This window comes from Parasteatoda tepidariorum, chromosome 2, assembly GCF_043381705.1.
Source record: "Parasteatoda tepidariorum isolate YZ-2023 chromosome 2, CAS_Ptep_4.0, whole genome shotgun sequence".
Lineage (NCBI taxonomy): Eukaryota > Metazoa > Arthropoda > Arachnida > Araneae > Theridiidae > Parasteatoda > Parasteatoda tepidariorum.
This window is the reverse complement of record NC_092205.1, coordinates 38,494,728-38,519,224: the sequence shown is the minus strand read 5'-3', so window position 1 is coordinate 38,519,224 and position 24,497 is coordinate 38,494,728. Positions and strand designations below refer to the sequence as shown.

The following is a 24,497-nucleotide window of genomic DNA, read 5'->3' as shown; positions in this document are numbered from 1 at the left end:
TACAAGCAAAAAAAAATTCCTATTGGCTCAAAACTACATTGTTTACAATTAATTTTGACGTTTTCAGTGCACTTCCGGTGTTTCGGAATCTCACTTCCGGTTTCAAAATCAGCTATAACTTTGCTTCTAATTATCGAAATTTTAAAAACAAAGCATTTTTAGAATCCTAAGAGTTCATTCTTTTCAAAAATGCAAAAAACAGAAATTCTAATCATTTGATGAAATCGTTCATTTTAAGGCAGGCAGATACCTTAATGTAGTTTTTTCTGTCAATATTATAATGATTTGTTTCTATAAATCCCCCTGGTTTCACTCTTAGAATGTATAGATATTTTTTTTAAAAAATTTAAGCGAAATAATATTTCTGTTCAAACACTTTGCATCAGAAATACTTTCTGTTCTTATTGATTAATGTATCCACCTATTAAAGAAGAAGCCTTTCATCAAACACTGCCTATTCGGGAATCAGGATTCCCACTGTGGCTTATCATTTTTCTTCCTTTTTGATAATTCATCTTTCAACCTTACCCACTACCATCATGGACCTCTGCAATAGGTCAACTTTTAATAACGGATAATTACAACTTCACAAAAGATTCAAAGTCCAGATTAAATTATGGCTGTAAGTAATACGGTGATAATAAGGAAACTTATTCTTGGAGAAAATTTCTAATTAATTCATCATAATTAATAAGTTTAATCAATGTTCAAACTTATTTAAATTTTATTGGAAAAGTATGGTTGTATTTTTTTCTGTCAATGTTACGGTGAATTTTGTTTTATAAATCTCACCTGGTTTCAGGTTTAGAATAATTTTTTTCAATTTAAAAAAATAATAAGACTTTAGAATAATTTAACACTCGATACATCCCACTATTGACCTTTTAAGAAAAAAAATGTTGAAATAAGTAGACACAGCTGTCATCATGCATTTATCAAAATTTATAAACACATACCTAGATATTTTATCAGAAAATCGTAAAAGCTTTACTCGAATTACTTGTATTATTAACAATGTAACACGAATAATGATACGATATTTTACGATGTACACAATTTTTGCGGTCTATATCTTATTATAACTAATTATTTTAAAATTGTAAATTAATGAGTAATAAAAATGAAATTCATTTTCTTAAGTTTATTGATTTAATTTTTCCTTTTCTAGGTTTTTTACCTGCTTTTGATGGAGCGGCCAGGGGAAATTATGGCATAATGGATCAAGTAGCTGCACTTCATTGGATTCAAGAGAACATTGCTGAATTTGGGGGTGATCCAAATAATGTGACTTTATTTGGTCATGGACATGGAGCAGCTTGCATAAATTTTCTTATGATCTCCCCCATGGCAAGAGGTCAGTCAAAACTTATGAGCTTTTATATTAAGTTATATTTAATCTTAAAATGCCTATTTCAAAAATTTAAAAAGATTAGTGCAAGAAATCTTATACTTATAAAACAAATTGTTAATCACAATTGTTAATATCACAGCAATTTAGCTCGAGATAATGGTTGAATCACTTTGCTTCAACTTAAACGGAAACATGACAAATTTAACCCCTTATTAAGATCGTTCTCCAACTAAACAATTTTTCCAAAAGAGTCGAAAAACAAAATTCAAGAGAACATTGCAGAAAATGTTTTTTTAAATGTTTCCTTAAAAAAAAAGTATTTTTAATCAGATAAGAGGGCAATGAGGACAAAGTGGTTATGAGGACACTGGTCAGTCATTTTGAATAATCAGGGTTCTATTATCTCCGGTAGCGGCTTAAATACCATAAAGCTTCAGATCGATAAGTTCCAGCTTGTCTGTTAATTAAAGGCAGCTAGTGTGTAATGCTCACCACATAACCCCCATCATGCGTTAGGTCTTTGTTGATGATAATGTTGTCTCTGTATTTATATAAATGATAATGATGAGCTTTTACTTCCATAACTTCCTTGAATGACTACTGCCTGTTGTGTAGATGTTTTATTTATTTATTTTTGTTTATAATCTGATAAATAATTTAATAAATGTTATAATTCTAGACTTATTTTATTTTTTATTCGTATATGCCTCTGTTTTATTTTTTAGGTCTGTTTCAGCGTGCCATATTGCAAAGTGGTTCAGCTTTTAGTCCATGGGCCCTTGCTCGTGATTCAGCAACGCATACTCGGTATCTTGCTTCAGTTCTTGACTGTCCTACTCGAGACAATACTGCCCTTGTTGAGTGTATCCGTCAGCGTTCCATATCAGACATTATGAGGGTGCAACTAGATCTTCCAGACTTTCTCACAGCATTCGGACCAACAATTGATGGAATAGTAATTCCCAATGAGCCAGCTCTTCTCATGAAAAACTACAAAGACTTATTTGGTCAATACGATATGATGTTTGGTGTAACTAAAATCGAATCGATTTTTCGATTTTCGGCCCATGAAGAAAAATTCGGTATTGATTCTCTACGGAGAGACAGGATATTTAGAACATTAGTTAGAAACGTTTTCACATTCCATTTGCAAGAAATTTACTTGACAATTTTAAATGAATATACAGATTGGTTACATCCTGAGCAACATCCACTGAATATTTTTGAAACTACTGTGGAGGCTTTAAGTGATGTCCTTACTGTAGCACCCATGTTAAAATCTGGGAATTATCATTCTATGTCTCACGCTGCCAAAACATTTTTTTATGTGTTTGATCACCAAACTGAAGAAAGTGATTATTCTCCAAGAATGGGTTGTGTTAGTGGTGAAGAGTTGAATTATGTGTTTGGAGCACCTCTTGTGTCTAGCTTGGCGCATTTCAGCTCAAATTACACGCGTTCGGAATACTCCTTAACAAAAGCTGTTATGACATACTGGGCAAACTTCGCCAAAACAGGGTGAGTTGTTTTACATTATTCTCATAGTAATGCTCTTTTTTTGATCTCTATGATGAAAGTCAGGAGAAACAAAAATAACAAGCATTCAAAATTATAAAATGAACTTATTTTGGGTATCGCAAATTCTTGCAAAATATACTTTATGAGTATAATACTAATAACGTATGTGTGTGAATATTATTTTCCTCTTTAGTGCAATTGTTTTTTTCTTTTCGAATAAATATTTGATTGATTTCTTTAATTTTGAATATAACTACGTTATTTCATAATGTAAAAATTAAAATTTTTTATTTATTTACCTTAATGTATGACCAAATAAAGTGCGCTTGTAAATATTGACAATTACAGCTCATCATGCTGTAGAAAAAGATGAATTAAGAATTTTTTTTACGAAGATCAAATTTATTAAAGCAATAACATCACACGTTATTATATGTTTAACTATATATTTTAAAGGAAATAACTGAAATGAATAAATTTTAGTCCGTTCTTTTATAAACAATAATCTTAGAAATAGGTTATACGACAATAACAATGAAATCGAACAAAAATATGCTTACCAAACAATTTTACTTAGCATATTACTTTAAATGATAAATTTTGGGATGATCAAATTAAAATAGTAATTACTCAGTTAATTACAGTCATAAAAATATGCTTATTATGTGGCTCAAACTAGCATTTGATTTAGAAAACTTCAAAATCGCTAATAAAGTCTAGTGAATTAATGAGGCGAAAGAAAGGGGACTGAAAATATCAAAGACAATTTAATTGCTAGAAAAACCACTTAATTTAATCGGACACTTATACCATCTTTAATGTGTGTAATTTCACCTTCCTTAAACAGTGTCTTAAGAAATTTAAAAAGTATTTTTGTTTTTCTTATGTTGTAACTCATATTAGATATGCGTCTTTGCTCCATTTTTAGCATAGATTCTAAAAATTTTAAACGGTTATAACGGAACTCCTATTACATAAAGTTTATGAAGAAATGTCGGAATAACATAATTAAGTCCCTGCAACTTAAGAATATGAAGACCGCTGAAATCAGTTGGCAGTGTATAAGCAATGCGGCGCGTTAAAGTTACAGTTATTAGGCTCAATTTATTATCATTCTGAATCAATTTTCAGATGAGGCTTAATTGCTTGTCTGGAAGCTAATTTAAGCGTCATCGTCGTATCTGATTGGCTACTGAAATGAGGTATAGGCGAATGCCTCGATTTAGCAGCCAATCAGTTTTGATACCCACTCGTGACGTCGACTGCCGACACCCAGTTGTGTTTCATACGTCATTATATTAATAAAAGGAAATAAATGCATTTTTATCGCTTTGAATTTATAGAAGAATATTTATTCAAAAAAATAATTATTATTTGTAATGCAACAACAATATTAATGTCGAAACTTTAATTAAACTGAGCGAAAATATTTCGTTTCTAATTATTACAAACTTAAATCATACATACAATTCAAAATTCCAAGAAGTTTAAATAATTATAAAAGGTATTTTAATTGATACTGAACTTCAATTGAATCGTAACAAATAAAAAAAAACGTATGTATGGATAAGAAAAAAATCTCTGCATCATCGAAATAAAACCGAGCTATTATAAATCTTGTTAATTCATATAAACAAGCTACGACATAAAAGAAACAACAGAATCTATTTACTCGCGTTTTCTTTCAGTCTTAGAAATTTCAGTTATTTCAGTTAAAATTAAAAAAAAAACTCTAATGATTAACACACAAATTATCTTAATTACGTCAAAAAAATTTACATTACTTATCACAGCTTCTCGATTGCTTAGGTTATCGTGTGTTAAGCCAAGCTTGCATCTTAAATTTAAAATAAAAAAGGGAAAGAAACATAGGATTCTGTCGAACAAAAGTCGTACTTAATCTTTGTCTGATAACTAATTAAAAGTGTTTTTTCAAGGAATACATTCTGAGGTATAAGCAAATAAATTGCTTTCAAAGTTGTATTTTTAAATCTATTGTCATTTAATCAGATGTGACCGAGGAAAAATGTTAACAAATGCTAATGAAGAAAGTGTTTCCTTTTTAACCTTACCTTACGCAGATATCCCTTCTAATTATTTTTATTTTGAACGAAAAATTTTAAAACACAATACAATTGTGAATAAATTATGTGCTTCTAGTTAAAATATATTCATAAAACTATTTAAAATATCTAGTATTGATGTAATAATTTTATAAATAAAAAATAAATGTTATTTTGAAAATTCAGAGAAGTAATTTTAATTTGGTAATTAGATAATGTATTAAATAGTGTAAGCTATATTTATGCTGAGATAATACGGGGTAACTGAGACATTTTTATAAAAATATTATATTGCGATAGAGTATTAGAGGGCTATTCCCCCGGTTCGTTTCCGCTTACCAACCCCGATTATTGCTTTAAGGTTGTTTCTTGGCTTAAAACAGTTTTCCTACGAAAATTAAAATCATTTACTCAAAATATATCTACCATAATGAATTCTGTACTTATAGGGTTGTTCCCGACTTTTCACCCAAATATTTCCCTTATGATTCCATTAAAATCTATTAGTTAACATAAATAATTCTTTTAAGTGATAATTTTTCAAAATAACATTTAAAAATTAAGAGTATATTGTTATAAAACTTTTTATAAGTTCACAATCTTAAATTATTATTTTCGCTTATCAAACGGACGGATATATTAAATACAATTATCGCATTCATCATTTTTCACTAAATCATTTAATGAATTTCTTTAATCTAATTCATAACAATATATTGCAATATGTGTACAATATCAATATATTACAATCATAACAATATGTGATTTGCACCGAGAAATAATAATTGTAAAATGGTCAACAACATTAGATACCAATTTAAATAACTTTATTTTAAAAGTTAATGTAGAACTACGTTAAAGTAAAAAATGCAATGATCTTAGATCTCTTAATAAAGAAAGCAATCAAAATCAAAATTGTAATAATAGCACTACAGGTAAATAGCTTTAAATTAGAGATGTAGAAGTATTTATTGTAAAACAATATCATTATGACTTTTATTAACTTTATGCAGATGTCAACCAAAAAAATATTAAAATCAATGTAGAAAAAACTGGATTCTAACATGTGATTCTCCAATCGACAGAAAAATACCGAAAACAATGGAAAACTGTGTCAGGTCAATAAGTTTTTGTGCTAGAGGTATAAGTATGGATAATACGATGAAGTATAATCCAAAGAAAAAATGACACTTACATATTAAATGCATTAACATCAGAACAACCGACATTTTTACCTACCTAGATTAATGATTCTGGTCACTTTGNATTTTTAGTTTATTATTTTTATTTATTTAAATTACCATTGATTTAAAATTATTTTACTCCTTAGAAACGCGTTTTAAAAGCACAAACATAATCAAAGCAAACACGGGGTTTCAGATAGCTTTGTGATCTTTGAGCTAGTAAAAAATAAATGAATGTGCAGTATAAGTTGAAACAGAAAGTATTTAAAGACGAAGTAAGCTGTGAATGCATATATATTGCAGATTAATTTTATAAATTAAAAAAACTTAAGCATTTATTTTTAAATTTAATTTCTTTTTTTTTTAGAAAGCTTACTGAGTTTTAGAAAAAAGTAACGATTTCATTCGATATTTCCGTTACAAATACTTGTACTTTTTCCCTAAAAATGTAACGAAAGTACAAGTATAAGTACTAAATTTAAAAAGTAACGAAGTACAAGTAAAAGTACGTACTTTTTACTTGTACCGGCGGTACAAGTAACGAAAGTAAAAGTACTGCCATATATGGTTACGTATGATATTCACGATGTAGAAATTGTTTTTAGTTTACATTCATAGTTTTCTTCATCATGCCCATTTGAAATTTTTTGGCTCATAAAGAGTAAACAAGTTCTTAGGAAGTAAAAAGATTTCTATCGAGTTATTTCTTTTCTACAAATCGAAGTAACTGTATGCTCACCAAGCTACTTCTGTCGTTATCTTTTCCTAGATATGTTAAACGGTTCAAGGGATATTTGGTCTTAAGTTCCTTAGCTAGCCAAAAATATAGTACAGAGTTCATGGATTTATTTTATTTCCGAGTACTGAATGCATTTTTTCCTATGTAGTTTTTAATAACAAAAGTTGTTGATTGAATTTGATTAAGTTTTCCAGCTATAAAATACAAATTGGAATTTTTTACAAGAAATTACCCTTTCATGGATGGTCATAGAAGTTCTCAGCCATTTGTGAGCTCATATCTCGAAGTGATCGGAATTGAAACCACTGACAATTGCGTAAACAATTACGAGGGCTAGAAGAGCTACAGCGAGGAGGAGGGGGGTTTCCTTCGTGAAAAATTTTTTTATATTGTCAATCTAGTCAGGCTCGAGCTCTTATAAAATTAAGATAAGCAATGGAAGAGAAACATCATGCTGAATCCAAATATATACTCTCAAATCCAAATATATACTCTCAAATCTCTATAGTGGTCATTTTGACAGCAAATGGTCGTCTGTTTGAAATTTCTTGAAAAAAATGATTAAATAACAATTTATTTAATTGCTATGTTACCATTTATTTAAGCTAACTGCTTTCTCATAAGAATATTTACATATTATCTGTAAGTTATATTAAATGATTTTATAATGTATTATTACAATCTTATTTGTATCCACTTCTATTCTGTTAAGCCGAATTTGAATTAGGCTCCATATTCTCTCTGTGATGTGTTTATCTTTGATTAGCGAACTAATTTTATATTAAGATGTATTATATCTGGTATATTTTATCCACTACATTTAATTTTGCTTCATACACACTTAGCTTCAAGTAAATTCTACTTCTAGAAGTTCAATCTAGCAATCAAATTACTCTTATCAAATCAATCATACATATTTTGACATAGATGAATTAATATTTTTTTACAGATATTGAAAATACGTTGGTGACAAAATTTATTTAAATAAGCAATCAAAAGAAAATAAATTAGTAAATCTCATACCCGGACACAAATTAATGCTAAGAAATGTATTTTTCCATCTTTCATTGGTAATCCTATGACATTTGAAGTCTTCTTCACATTTTCACAATATTCGATCAAACGGAAATGTAAATCGACAAACTCGGTTGAAGCGATTGATTTTATTTTCATGTAGAAAAAAAAGTATTTTGATGCCGATCAGATTAAAACGTTCCTGGACAAGATGAGTTCCTTGAGGCTTTCAGGAATATAACTGCTTTAACGGATGTTTGTGGTTATTTTAACTCTTTTTCACATTTATTTAAGCATTATTTGTTTTCGCAATCAATTAAATTTAACGTCACGTAAGCAAAAAATATATATATTTGTCAAAATATTTTTTCAATTTTATTGTCAGATGTACACGTCTTCAGGTATAGACTAAAAAATTTGGAAGGCAGACTTTTAAAGTGCTAATTGGTCAGAGCTAATAAATAAGCAACAGAATCAGATTCGAAAATTTATATTTTCCGTGAATGAACACACTTTTTCCTTGATAGATTTGATATTAAGTAGTAGCTGAAATTTAGAAGGTATGTTCACAGAATGGTAGATAATTTGCTTATGACGGATCATGGATTAGAGTCCCATTGCCTTCAAGGTAACAGTAGGAGGTTTTTGAGATTTTTCTACACATGTAACGCAAAGGTGGGTTAGTTTCCTCTAAAATGTCCTCCATGAAAGCCAAGTTCTCCCGAAACTTGATCGGAGAGTTCCCTTGCCTTCTGGATTAGTTTCAAATTTACAAATCTACAGAAGTCAACATTGATAGTCGTAAACCCCAAATTGAGTCGACTGTTTAATGACGGTTATAAAATAAAATAAAATAAATATAAACATGAAAGGTTTCGCAGTACCCAGAGATAGAGTGTTCGTCTCCCAATGTGGTAGACCGAGTTCGATTTTTAGCGTTGGCTTGTTGATATGATTTCCACATCCGCCTCCTAAAGATCTCAAAGCTGACATAAAATATCTACAGTAGTTGACAGATCATGGGTTAGTCAGACTATCCGTGAGAGGTTTACTTGGTTTTTTGCACCATATAACGCAAGTACCGTTTAGTTCCATCAAAATTTCTTCAACGATGGCATATTTTCTCCCAATACTTGATCTTTAAGTTCCCTTGTCTTCTGGATTGAGTTCAAAATTACAAAGTTACGAAATTAAACATTGGTAGTCTCAAACTCAAAATTCGTTCGAGTGTTCAACGACGTTTATAAAATAAAATATAAATAAGAAAGTAGAAATATTGTTTATAAAATAACAGCATCTCAATTATAAAATTATTTTTTTGACAATAATCAGAGCAAAACTAACTTTAAAAATTATTTATCATTCAATTAAAAATGATCAAAGAAAGTGTTAAGTAAAATGCGTAAAATTATTTTGTGAATATTAATAAATATAAATTATATTTGCAAAAAATAGAATTTGTAGAGAATCAATCAAAAAGCTCCTAAGAACTATACTCCCACTATAACCCGTCCTTATCTTATAACTCCCAATGAGAAACTAGTCAACCAATTTCATCTGAGTTTTGCATTTTGGTATCTATAGCTATTTAGATTTTTTTCTTTTAAATCAAAACATTGTGAAACATATTGCGCATCAAGTAACTACCGTTCCAACGCTTAATTAATTTATTAAGTTTTCTGCTGAATGTACCAGAATAACACTCCTTGTTTAATGATCCTCTCAAATGATTTCTCTGTCCAATACGAGTGCATATAACGCTAAAACGACAATTTTTTACGGTAGACAGAGGCATTATTTTAGACGGAGACATATTTTTAGTCATTTTAATTCCTGTTGTGCTTTTATGTTCTTTAGAAATAACTAAAATCGATTTAAAAACAATTTAATTTATTTTAACTACAGTCAATATATTTTCACCAAATATCTACATTGCAACCAAGAAAACTTTTTTTTTTCAATATCAATTATTTCTTATTGAAATTCAATTATAATTTAAATGTAATGCATTTTTTTGTATTGACTTAAAGAATTTCATAATGTTATTACAATAATTCGGAAATTTTATTCCACATTTACTAAATGCATTTTTCAGTATCTTCCATTACAAATCAAAAATACTTACTTTTATTTTAAATGAAAATATATTTTTAGACAAAATAAATTGCGAAATATTTATCTAAGCTAAAGTTGGCATTTGGTGAAAGCGAAATCATTTTCTGGTAGCATATCACGTTACAATCATTCACAAAATGTTTCATTTAGTTGATCCTTTAATATGAATGTTTGAATACATTATTAACTTACGATCTTTCAAATCTGATTGTTATGATTACATAATCTGTTTCCAAAATCAAACATTGCATCCAGTGTGGAAACGTCTAGATTCTTTGCTACACAGTACCTTAAAATTGTTAAACTTTCCCTCCACATCTAATTACTTTGGTTAATAAAATTTGCATTATTGTTTTATATTTTTCATTTGATTTTTTCACTTTAGATAAAATTTGAAACTCATTAAACATTAACAGCAATTTTAATTTTAAATATCTTTTACGCAATTTAGTTTTTTTCCATAAAACTACTCATGCAGAAAACTATTACTTTTTTAAATCGATGCTGTAAAATACCAGCTTAGAAAATTGATAGTTTTCCTTTTTTTCCTTTTTTTATTTAGTTTTACGGTTTATTAACAATTTATCAGTCGCGGAAAAGTTGTTCGCATATGTGTGAATTATTTCAGAATGCATTAATAACTACATCTGAATTCTAACTCGAGCTTTGCAATGCACCGATACGTCTTCAAATATCAGTAATTTTAAACATCATGAAAATTATACTTTTTAATTTATAGTCCCAATATGCATCACAGGTAAATAAATATCGAGCAATAACCATTCGTATTTACGATAACTGTAGGCAGCAATTATACTGTACGCATTATCGGAAACGGTAATATTGCTATAATTATAGACAATTGTTAACATTGAATATTTTATTATTAATAAATTACTATGGTAACGACATTATTGTTAATGTCAATTCATATTGTATGAGAGTCATTTGAGGTAAACATTATTTTTAAGATGTGTCCAGTAATTCACATTGAAAAGTCATAATTCATTAGAAGGTAATGTGTATAGCTAATGTTTATTGTTAGATACCAATATCTAGCAAAATGTTAAATATCAATATTTTACATTTGTAAGATTGTAATATTTATGATTTAAACCGTCAATAGCTATTCTTTCTCTTTAATATTAATTTAGACAGTAAATATGTAGACTTAACAAATCAATATCAAGTGTGTATTTGTAACTAATAGTTAAATAATATTTTTTTTATAATCAATACGATTTTTAATAATCAATTCCTGCGTCTTTTATTAGTAATAGACAGTAAAAAAACATTTTTTCTCTAGATAAAGGTGTCTAATAGAGTCATGGTAAATCGTATTATTTCGTTTTTTTACAAATGTATATATTGCGAAAACTACAAAAATTACAAAAATAATTATAGTAAATTTTATAATACTGCTCATTGAAACGTAGCTTAAAAAATATACAAAACCATCTGCAAAAATTTAAAATCGTGGATCTTTGAATGTTTAAAATTAAAATTTTTTTAAACACTTCAGTAAAATGAGCACACAATTGGTTCTGATGTTAAAAGAAATTATCGCTCCTATTCCTGCGTTTTAACTTTTGAATTTCTTCTAGATTTATGTTCATCTATAATTCAACAGCCAAAAAATTGACGCTAAGTATGCAAAGGGTAAACACTCTTGATCTCACATAACGTTATTTTGTATTTTAACTAGAATATTAATTCTCACTTTAAAAAATAAATTTAAAAAAAAATAAATAACAAATTTTTTTGTTTGTTAAATGAATAATTGCTTTCTTTGTATGAAGGAAACAAGACAACGTGAATAAAGTAAAAATTTAAAGAACAAAAATGGAAATACTATGTTTTGGCTTCATAAACAAAAACCTTTTTCAATGTTGAAAAACAAAACAACAGATTGGGTTTTGATATTGAGAAAGGGTCTTGTTTATGGAAACAAAATTATATGTTCATTTCTGTGCCTTTATTTGATCTTCATTCCCGCTGTTTTTATATATTCGACCCAATTATTTTAACAGAATTAATTAAAGAAGTACTATTTAATCCGATAAATATAATCCTTTTAACCACATAAATTAAATTGAGTTTAATACATACCATACAAAAATGGAGCTGCAATTTATGCCAAAATAATCCCCTAATACGAAAAATAAAAAATAATAAATTAATTAAATTTAATGTAGCATTATGCTGTCCCCAATTCACACCAGTTAGATTAGAGTTGATTGATCAAATAGTAATATATTTTTGAGTGTTTATCTTTTATAATTAAATGATAGCCTGACTTTTTAATTTCACGAAGTAAGAGGATGTAAAAATAAAGCAAGAGTTAAAATTTACACAAAACCTTCTTTAGACTACGATAAAAAATATTATATTGTAGGTGGCGCAAGTTGTCTTTTCGCGAGTAGTGTTTACTCTATTGTTTAAAGTGTTGAGTGAATGGAGATTGTGGAGTTTTGAAGTTTATTAAAATTATTGGGGACTTGAAAATTGACTTTATCAAGGCCAAGTGGAATGTATTTGCATTACGAAATAATATTCGTAACATTTTTCAGCACTGATTAAGTAAAAAAAAAATATTTCCTATAGGAAATATTTTCTTAATAACTTAATATTTGTATATATAATAATAAATAATATAATTTCATAAATTTTATTCTCTTCTATTATATAATAACTTAATAAACGCAAATGTTTCTAATGGAAGTTGAGTTAAATATTATAGCAGTGGCTTTTGTCCAAAGAACGAAATTCTTAGAGTAAAAGTTTTAGTTGTCTTTTATTCATAAGGTCTTTTCAAAAAATTAGTTATTTGATTTATTTTGCAGAAATTGAAAATAANTCTTTTATAATTAAATGATAGCCTGACTTTTTAATTTCACGAAGTAAGAGGATGTAAAAATAAAGCAAGAGTTAAAATTTACACAAAACCCTCTTTAGACTACGATAAAAAATATTATATTGTAGGTGGCGTAAGTAGTCTTTTCACGAGTAGTGCTTACTTTATTGCTTAAGGTGTTGAGTGAAAGGAGATTGTGGAGTTTTGAAGTTTATTAAAATTATTGGGGACTTGAAAATTGACTTTATCAAGACCAAGTGGAATGTATTTGCATTACAAAATAATATTCTTTACATTTTTCAGCACTGATTAAGTAAAAAAATATTTCCAATAGTAAATATTTTCTTAATAACTTTCATAAACTTTATTCTCTTCTGTTATATAATAATTTAATAAACGTAAATTTTACTAATAAAAGTTGAGTTAAGTATTATAGTAGTGGCTTTTGTCCAAAGAAAAAAATTCTTAGAGTAAAAGTCTTAGTTGCCTTTTATTCATAAGGTCTTTTTAAAAAATTGGTTGTTTGATTCATTTTGCAGAAATTGAAAATAATTCAATTTGATTTCTCATTGGCCTCTTGTATCTCCTTCTTATCATTTTCATTGACTTCTTACATATTTTTTAATCTTTTGTTAATATCGATATACTTAATTCCTGTTTTATACACAATTAAGATGGTTATCATGTATTAAACAGTTATCCTGTCACATATCAAAACAGTAACACTAGTTTAATTCACGTAGTACCCGTTGTGATCAATAAAACTTGGCACGCATGTTACCATTACTCAATGGCATTCATCAGTCTTGCTATATATGTTCTAATCTTGCATTCTATAGAATGTCTAGTCATTGTATAGAAAGATACAGAGTTTTCAATACAATTCTATCGAATGACTACACAGTGTGTGAATAAGATAATTGATTTCATGCTTTGCCAGTCGACTTTAGACACTTCAGAATACCAGATATTCTACATTGACGGTAACATATACATTACATGACTCAAGAAGAACTAATTCATTAAATCGAATCTTTGGTAAATAAAAATACACGCGCAAAAAACAATTAGCAAACTGCATTAAATCAAAGCGTAAAATCTGGAAGAATTAAAATCAGGTCATCTGGGAAAAGTGAAAATTCATTACACCAAAAAGTAATTCAATTATTTGAGATGTTACTATTGCTTTCAATCTACTTTAATTTAAAATGGCCATCCTCCTCCTGTCAGCACATATAGTATTCTATCAGCTTTTTCGATGCATTTCTTCTGTAATGCTAAAATGCAGAATGATTTTATGGTAGTGATTACTGTCTTTTTAAGCCACTTTAAATTTCGTTAGAGTCGTTAAATTAATGTAGGCTAAATTGCATAGATTAATAGCTTTATTTTTATTTCAAATTTCTTTTTCCATAGTTGATATTCTTTACATACAAAGTTTTATCCCGATCTATGAACTGTAAAAGTTTTCGTGTATCTGAATACCAAAAACAGGGGCATCTACTTTCCACCAGATTGGTGTTCCACTACGTGTTCCTCGACACCAAGAACCAAGTGTTGTTCCTGGTGTAGTGAAACACCAAAAATGTTCTCTCACACTACTTGGTGTAAAGTAGTAAACACCATATTTTTTATTCAGTTATTATTCAGTAAAATTTATAATTACAGTAATATATGAAACACATTAATCAATATAGTTCCTTTTACCGTACAATATAAAGCAAAAAATCGCAAATTTAGGATGCATAAGCACGACCTTATTTTAAATAAAATTAGCTTGTTATCCAAACATGCACATATCATATATAGAACATTAATGTAAATTCAAAATAGGCTTAAGAAACCGAAGCGGGTAAAAATTAAACTTTTATAAAACTATTTGATGCAGTTTATAGACATTAAAAATTTAAATCATAACCTTTATTACACAGCAAAAAACGTACATACAAATTATAGTGGCTAAATTTGCTTCAGTAGATACCAAATATTGGTGTGGAAGAAAACAATAACTTACTTTTGCAAATCTTACTCGATGTGAAAAAGAAGGAAAAAAAGACTACAGACAAAATCCAAAATGAACCTACGCTGTTGTTTAAGAAAGCGAAAAAAATAATCTCCATCTAATCTTTGTGTAAGTTTTATCAACTATTGGTATTTAGATTTAATTACAACCCTTAAAGCGTGTATGAATGTTTGTTTTGGTATTAACTTGAAATAACACACAACACGAAATTCGAATGGGTGGTACTCTACAGTTTTTGCAGCATTTCTATCCACCAGATCATGGATCTAAACCGAATAATCTAAGTTTTAACCATCCTATATATTACCTATTATCTTTGAATGTTTTTTTCTTATTATTATTGGTCAGGGTGCATTATTAACCGTGTTTGTTTACAACTATTTCTGCAACAATGTTATTTACTAGAGTTAGTACATATAACACGTATTTTGCACAAATTATACATAACACGTATTTCAGAATTCTCCAATCTATTAAACTTGACACCCTTTTTTCACATTTCACTAGCAAAAAAGATAAAGTCCTACATTTTTTCATGGCCGGCTTCCATAAATTTAAATAAATTGTTGATTTTTCTTTCCAATTATGTGAGATTTTTGTAATCTAAAAAGGCTTTAACTATTGAAAAAAAGAAGAAACTATTTCAATGAAGGTTCTCTGAATGACACTCTCGAGTCACATTGAATTTTTTCTACAACTAACATAGGCAACATGAAATGTGACAATATTTCTTATTCCTGTTTCACTTTGAAAGGTGTTCACCATTAAAGTTTACTTTTTCTGAATAAAAAACATTCAATTTAGGTTTACGTCACGTAAAAGTGTATCTTTTGGCTCGAATACTGACGATTTTAAATAGGTGGCAGACAGGAAAACTGCTATAGTATGTTTTGGTTATTTTCATTAATATTTTTCCAAGTGGTTAAATTATACACCCAATTTAAATTTAATAAATAACGTTCCAGCTTCAACGTACTTTTTAAAAACATGTTTAAATTTGTATTCGCAACTTAATTCAGATGAAGTGACTAGACCCGAGCATTTTTTTACAAGCAGATAAATAAAGAAATTTCATTTAAGTTTAAATCAAGTTAATTTCATTCAAGTTTAGAATCTCTGTACTTTTAGTCGTCCAAACATATTTTACCTTTGTTTGTACTCAAATTATTTACAAAAATATAGTAGTTTTTTAGAAGGTGATAACAGTGAGTAGACGAATGATTTTAAGTCTTCAAATGTACTTTTCGCAAAATAATTTTTTTAATGTTTTACATCACTTTAAAGACGATATCTCATGCTGTTTTAAAGACAATATTCTAAAATTTTTCATGAGTGTTTATGATTACAGCATACATGTTTTGAACTACAGACTAAGGGAAAAAAGTAGAATTTAATTTTTCGCAAAGATAACTGCAAAAATTCTCAAAATTTGCTTTTCTAACTACATAGATCTCTAACTCAGTAGTATATGCACTTGTTTTTAAAATAATAATTCAAAACAAAACTGATATCCCTCTCAATAAAATCCCCAAAGTTTTTTTTCTTTGTGTGTGTGTGTGTTTTTTTTTGTGTGATAGGCACTTTTTTACAGTGTTTAGCGTATTTGTAAAAAATTACATAATTTTCTTATTATTATGCTTAACTGCTTACTTCGTATGCCTTCTAGAGATCCAAACGCTGTTTTCTTAGAAGAGGATGAAGAAACTGATGAGAGAGATTCTGGAAGATACAGTGGTGTAAATTGGCCTCCATACGATCGCCTCCATCAGAGATATATTTTAATGGGTGGGTAAAATTATAAGTTATTCTTACCTTTATTTTAATTTGAATAAATAAATTGTATGAAGAGTTATTTACTTGACTTATATTAGAATCTTAAATTTTATTTTGGGCAACTAAAGAATATCATATTTCTCTCGTCTTTATTAAATTAAGTTTTTTAACTTCAATATATTTTTAAGTTATCGTTATTTTTTTCGTGTTATGTGTATCTATTTGAAACACACAAACGCAAATTTATATAAACAATAATATACTAAAAATGCGAGTGTTTTTATTTCTAATTTTAACACTTAACACAAATTTAACACGCAACAGAATAAACAATTTAACACTTTTAAGCATAAGGAAATATTAATAATTCATAATTTTGTCACAAATCAAACCAAATTTCATGGGTCGCTATAATTCTATTATACAACATACATTTTAATTCCTACATTTATAAATATTATTGTGTTAAACTCATTTACTTAATATTCGTATGAAAATCAATAATGCTACCAAAAATTAATTTCATGAAATATTTGACTGGGATAAAATGTTTAAAAAATGCATGCCAATATGCACAACATACAGAATTGAAAAGAAAATATCTATCTANAGATAGATATAGATATATATAGATAGATAGATAGATAGATAGATAGATAGATAGATATTTACAGGACTACATGACTCTATGTTTTCAGCTAATATGCAAAATTTGCATAATTTAGAATTTAATCTTTTTTATTTATCTTCTAGGTCTGAAATCGAAAGTAAAAGACCATTACCATTCACATCGTTTATCTTTTTGGCTTCATCTCATTCCCTCATTAAACAGACCAGGAGAAGGAAATCTTAGCTACAGTCATCACATGCTTGATGACCACAACAATCTTCGCACGTATGATGGTAAAGTAAGGGACATTCCCAGTGATCTTGCAAAAGTGACGCCAGAAGAAGTATTTTATCCACCACCTTTACCGATGCCAACAATATCTCCTCCTCATTCAACCACACCTCTTTCAGAGGTTTCCACTAGGCAAGCTCAAATAGTCATTAAGCTCAATAATTTACCACCGGGAATGAAAAAAGGAGCTGGTGCAGAAAACTTGACTAATTTTGTTGAAAATTTTGAGTCATCATCTACAGTGCCTCCTAACGAAAGAACTACAGATTCTTCATCTAATCCCTTTGATATGGGGATATATTCAACAGCGCTTAGTGTTACAATAGCTGTTGGATGTTCACTGCTTATATTAAACGTACTTATATTTGCTGGTGTGTATTATCAAAGGGATAGGAATAGAATGGAGTTAGCTCTGCAAAAAGCAAATTTTCAGGTAAAATAAAAGCTGTTGATAATCTAATGAAAACTTTTTTTTTATTTCATTTTTTGAGTTTTATTGACAAGATGGTATACTATGCGTTTTAATAAGGTGTTCTTATGTTATAAAATAGTATATGAAACACACCATTATTGCATATGACTCATTTTTTTCAATTACTATGTTCAAGTATATGATGAGTAGCTTAAATTAAAATTTTACAACACAAAAGACCTTAATACGTAATATATATTTCTCTGATTTTTTAAAAAGGAGTATTTATTTTAGAGAAGATACGGGATTTTTCTAAAATATACAAATAATCAATTGCCAATTTTTATATCAAAGGGGGTATAATAGTGTGTCTAAATAAGAATGAATCCTAGTACTTTAGAAATATACTTATCTCAGTATTTTAAAAATACAATTTTATAAAATTGACATTAATTATTTATTGACTAATTCAATTTTTAAAACATATTTCTACTGTTTAAAATCATAACAACGCATTATAGCAACGCATAATGCCTGTGCAACGTACTTAGAAGAAATAATAAATATTTAAAAAGAAAGCTGATCTTAACATAAGTTGACAAAGTGACAAAAACATATTAACGCAAATGAATGAGCTCCGGAATGTATTCCAATGAGGTCGAACTAAAGAATATAGATGGAGGAAGAAGTGAATTTCGAAACTACTGCGGGGAACAGCGCAATTTGGTGCGCTATACCATAAAAACAACTTAAAGGGGAAGACAATTACTTAGACTTAGCGGACCGTCTTTTGATGCGTCCGAACTAATGCTGGGAACTGCTTGGTTCTGTATGCTATACCAGAAAAACAACTTACAGAGTAAACAACGTACTCAGATTTAACTATGCATGTTGCAAACAAGTTTTACGAACCTCCACTGTTGTAACTCTAAATATTGTTTTTTTTTCATTATACCCAGGGACTGCACCTAACCTTGGGAGACTGGTTTACATTATGCCAATGAAATCTTCACTTCTTCCCCTTTGTATATTCTTTGGTCCAATGGAGCAATCTCGTTGACAAATCGTTTATTAAGGTACATTAGAACTAGACTTAGACCAAAATTTAATTTTAAAAAAAAATAATGAAAGGCAGCATGAAATAGAATGAAAAAAAATATAATCAGAATGGTTTTAAAGCACACCATTTTGTAACAGTTTCTGCCTGTTGATAAACGTATAGAAAATACCAATACCATGGTTATCTCCAGAAAAAAAAGGGCAAGAGAGATTTAACTGAAATAGAAAGATGCAAGGCCTCGGTAATTTTAAATATCTAGACCGAGTTGAATAAAATAGACATTGTTTATGACGTCAAAGAAGTCAGCAAAAACATTGAAATAGAAGAAATATCTCTTACCCCATATTTTTCTTTTGGTGGCCAGTCAGATAATAAGAAAGATATAAATCCTCACTAGTCGACTAATTCTTCTGATTGAAAATCAGTAAAAATAGAAAATTAAAAATGAAATGACTTATTCCTACTGGATATGGAACTAATCACTTATCTATTCCTTAACGCGCTACTTTATAAACAACCTTTATTATTTAATATTGGAAGCTAAAACTACATAAAGTGTAAAAAATGAGGTTATTTTATTAAACGATTTGCTTACTTTCAAATGAATGTGTTGTTAGAAAATCATGTTCTTCTTACAAGAATCTGAGGTATTTTAGGAAACGATTTGCTTATTTTTAAAAAATTGCCTTATCGAAAATCACGTATTTCTTCCCTGGATCAGATCAGAGGGATTACTTTAAGTTCTAAGAAATTCTTCTCGGTCTAAGAAAATCAATAGTGAAAGAAAATTCTCTAACCTAACTTCTTTTGCAATTCAAACCAATAAACAAACAGTAAAAGTTCAATAAAATTCTGAAAATTGAGAATTGAGCTTGTGAAATCGTTTTTACGGCATTTGCATTGGTCTGGAATAAAAGAATATATCAATTCTTAGAATACAACCGAAGAATATATTAGGATGTTTTTAAATTTCTATTGAAAGATCTTGGTTAAATCTATACTCTATTGTCTATAAACTATTGTCATATTTATGTTCATCTTTTGAGAGTTTAAAAGAAAATGAAGAAAATAAAAAAAAACATCTCATTTAGTGCAAAGCAACGCAAGAGATTTTTAAAATTAAAAAGTCTTACCGCACGCATTTTTTAAAATTATATTACCAACGCTATTAAATGTGTGATAGTAAAATAAAATAAAATAAATATGGGACAAAACTTATCCTCCTTAAAAGGTATTATAAAAAAGAACATATTGCTTTTTTACGAAGCCTGTTACATCACCATGTTCCTCGAATAGTCCTTGCTGTATAATGTTAAGAAAATAAAAATGATAACTGGAACTGGTGTAATTCTATTAACTTATATAACTACACCATTTAAAAGATGGAAGGTAGGGTTGAAGCTGGTTTACTTTACTGTACTGGTAGACCCAAAAGAATTTCAATAGACTTTCTTCCAATATCTCATTAGACACTCTTATTACCGAAAAAAAACATTTCAATTCTTCAGGATCCTTTTTTCGAAATTTCTTATTGTAACATTACCGGATGTTGCTGAACAAAAAATCTGATATTCCGTAATATTTTACAGTAATAATTACAGTAATAACTGAATCACTCTAAATAAATATTTCTGTAAAAATTACGGTAAAGTATTTGATATTAAAAATGGATTTTACTGTAAAATAGATTATACGGATGTTGATGCTGCACCAAAACTGTCGGTACTTTTTACCGTAGTTTTCGAAAATGTTTTAATCAGTACGTTTCTTCCAACATAGTTTACCTGGAATCACGATGGCATTCGAGTATGAGATTCGTGGCCGGCACCCCTAAAGTATTCTTTTTCCACATACGTGCCACTGAAATATAAGATATTTTATAAAATTACAATAAGATTTGTGATTTTTTTAATTTAAAGTTTCTTAATTGCATAGGGGAGAGGGAAATCTGCATAGAAAAAGCCAAACTTTTTGTAGGTAAGCCCCTGCTTTAGAAAAGAATAGACAAGAAAATACATTTTCTTACAAAAAAATCTCTTAAGGCTAACCATTGAAACAAAAAAAAATTAACACACAAAAATAAATTTACCTGTTCAGGTTAGAAAACTTCAACGGTAAAAGTAAATTAAATCAAATGAGTTACAAAATTACTAAAAGTTAAATTCAAGATTAAAAACTACCTAAACTGAATTAACGAAAACAAACAAAGAGCACAAAATTTGAAAGTTGATGCAAGTGGAATTCAGCAGCATCCTTTTGACCCTCACTTTCAATATTAAGTATATTCAATGTGAAACAAACACTCACTTTTGTGAACGAAGAAACTGCATACGTCTAAATCAGGTGTAGATCACGCTTTTGAGACTTTTTACAGACTTTAATTTATTTACAAATTCTACTCGGGAACTAGCCTTAAAATTTAAAGTCGTATTATATGAAAGTTTAAAAAATCACAGAAGATCTAGTGTGAACAGATTTTACTTTTACTGTACTTGAAGCATTTTTCCCTTCGAATTTCATACTTGATCATTCTTGACAAGCAAAATTCATGGCCTTGAGTATTCTTTAAAGTCAACAGAATATCATACATGTTTTGTTCAGTTTAGATACTTCGTATAAATACGTATTTACTGAAATATACAATTTAGTGATTCAATGTTTTGACAGGAAGGTTTTGGCAAATTTAAGTCTAAGATTGATCTAAATCCTTATTTCAAGAATTGTAATGGCCTTTATCCAAGTGTTAATAATAAGTATAATATGTCCTTATAGTTGGTGTGAAAGTTATAGAAACAAACAAAAATATTTATTAATTTTAATTTTCCTACAAGACTTCAAAGCATTAGCAGATATAGAGTGAATTTTTACTTATCGAAAAAGTATATAACCTTAGATTTTTTCCAGCAATTTTTTTAGAAACGAAAAAAAACATATGAATATATGTTTTACATATAGAAGGAAGCCCAATATTCTAATAAATTAAAGAACTGTCACTTAATGAAAAACGTAGCATCGACTTGCTTAATTTATTTTTTTAAATAAACTGTGTTTAAGTACTATAATTTTGCGCAAAGTGTTCATTGTTTTATGCTTAACTAACATAAACTAAATTACAAAGTTGCTGTGTTACTTTAAAAAGACACACCATCACACATTTCCTTAATTATTACCATTCCTCAGATTAAAGTTTATTATCTTTAAAAAAATCATTAAACTTTTTTATAAATTTTAAACTTAATTGAATAATACTCATTAACTTCCAAAACATCTCTACAATATTGGGTATAGAGTGCGTTTATGCTTTTATCTTGCAAATTATGCACTTTTAACTTGTTATTTAATTTATTGGCTTTGCGGCTACTTAAATGTTGAAACGAATTAATTAATTAGATTTAAGAAACACGTTAATTAATATTTGTTTTCAATAAAAATTATGTTGCTATTTATAAAACTTTCTAATTATGACGATAATCTAATTACTTAACTTTTTTTCTCTTCAAACATATTTTAAAAGTAAATACGTTTCAAAATCATAAAAATCCTTTTATAATTACCAGGAAAATCAGAAACTCTTAATCCTCTGAAATCTTTGTCTGATAAGACAAAACAATTCCGGAAATGAAGACTTCTTAAAACTTCTTTCAATTATCTTCTGTTTCATTTTAGATGGTATGCAGTCTCACTTTTCAAATAAATAAAAGTGGTAGTTTCATTTAACTCTAAGCAGTGCCGATAGCTTCATATGCAATAACAAAAGAGATTGATTCGACCTGTTCCATTCAATAAAGGGAGAGTTTAATTAGAATATTTTCGTCCCTAAAAATTCCCTTGTTAATTGCGCTTCGTTTCCAATATCTGTTATTTTTCCTCGAAACAAAGAGGGGAAGAACTTAAGATAAATTGAAATTTCGATTGTTTTGCTCGGGAACTTCGAATAATTAATTTTTCTTAGTTTTCCTAACACCGTTGAATTCTCGGATACACAATGTAACATCGTGAAGTGTAAATTTAACAAATTTTAAACCATCCAATAATTCTAGTAGGTGTATATCTTTTAAAAGATGAGATATTCGTGGTGACGCCTTTTTTTATCTCTTATTATAAGAAAATTAATTCTAACATTTAATAAAATAATTTAAATTTTCCTAATTTTCTTTTTACAATAAGGAGCTTGGAAAATAAGTTTTCTTTGTTATGTAGAATCCAAATTAAAATTGAGCATTTGTTAAAACTAAGATGCAATGCTTATCTGAATATTAAAATTGATTATTTTCAAAACTGAAATTACTTTTCTGCCTTGCTTAAGAATAAAAATATCTAAATTTTCGGTTGTAAAAGCATTGGGTTATATTGGCTGAACGTAAACTCATGAAAATACTTTTATATGTTGTTCTACCTAAATTAAATTTTAACTCTTTCTTTCCATTTTTCTGTTTTATAAACGCGTTTACTATTAAATATTAATTTTAAGAGTAAGGAAAAAAGAAAAATTTACTATCCAACGACTGTTTTATTTTCTTAGAGGAATATGGTTCAACATGTGATTATTTATCTTTTCCTTCTGCCTGTATGAGTAATTTTATTCCATCGAATTCTATCACCATAATAGTCTTTCAAAATGTTATTCCAGTATCATTAAAAAGTCTTCCTATGTTCTTCACCAAACTCTCGGTAATTTTTACCGATGCACTTGACAATGATTTCAGCAAAATTTAAAATAAAATATATTTTTAGAATAAATATTTAATTTTGCAATTAAATATAGTATTATTGTTGGTAATTTTATCATAATCCTTAGAGCAGGGCATGAATGCAATTTATTTTGTTAAATTTACTTTTAATTTTTTTGTTCCTTTTTACTAAATAATTAATACTAAGAATTATAATTTTCACCACCAGATATACTCTTAAATAATTACCATTCAAAAGGAAAAAATTGCAAAATGAATGACTTAAAAGCTGTATGTTTCTGAATCATTCTCAGAATTATGCTTTTTTTTCTTCTTTTGTCCAGAAAGTTCTTCGTTTGACCAGAAGTGTCATTACAATGTAGTACTATAATTTAACCAAAAATATTTTCTTTGCGGAGTTTTTTTTTTCATTTTATCAAAAACAAGATCATTGTAAAGTGTATGTAAGATTTTGAAAGTGTTCATAAGATAAAAAAACTTTGTAGGAGATCTTACAACCTATAGACATATATAAGCGAGAAAATGAAAGATTCGATTTTTTTAGTGTATTATTTGTTAAAATCTTACCTTAAAGGGACTGATATTTACATTTATAGCATAATACTGGAAAGACTTTTTTGAAGTTTTAGTATGAAGCCAAAATAACCAGGAAGTCATTTACCATCTGCTAGAACATAGCTTATTATTTAAATGAATTTTTAAATTTTTTAGTTGAATTGAGAATTAAATTGTGAGAAATTGGATATGTGAAAAAATATATCATTGTTTCAAGCACGAAACTATTTTGCAAGGTAACTTG

General features: G+C 28.2%; 1 protein-coding gene across 4 annotated transcripts in view; it reads left to right on the top strand.

Moving 5' to 3' along the window:
• The window catches only part of LOC107438593 (neuroligin-4, X-linked-like), a 184,390-nt gene that overhangs the window by 147,577 nt on the left and 12,316 nt on the right, over positions 1 to 24,497 (top strand). For all 4 annotated transcript variants that reach the window (XM_071177467.1, XM_071177468.1, XM_043053860.2 and 1 more), the window contains exons 3-6: positions 1,169 to 1,354; positions 2,077 to 2,869; positions 16,528 to 16,646; positions 17,388 to 17,968. In XM_071177467.1, the coding sequence (XP_071033568.1) occupies positions 1,169 to 1,354; positions 2,077 to 2,869; positions 16,528 to 16,646; positions 17,388 to 17,968 (1,679 nt within the window). The remainder of the gene's footprint in view (positions 1 to 1,168; positions 1,355 to 2,076; positions 2,870 to 16,527; positions 16,647 to 17,387; positions 17,969 to 24,497) is intronic.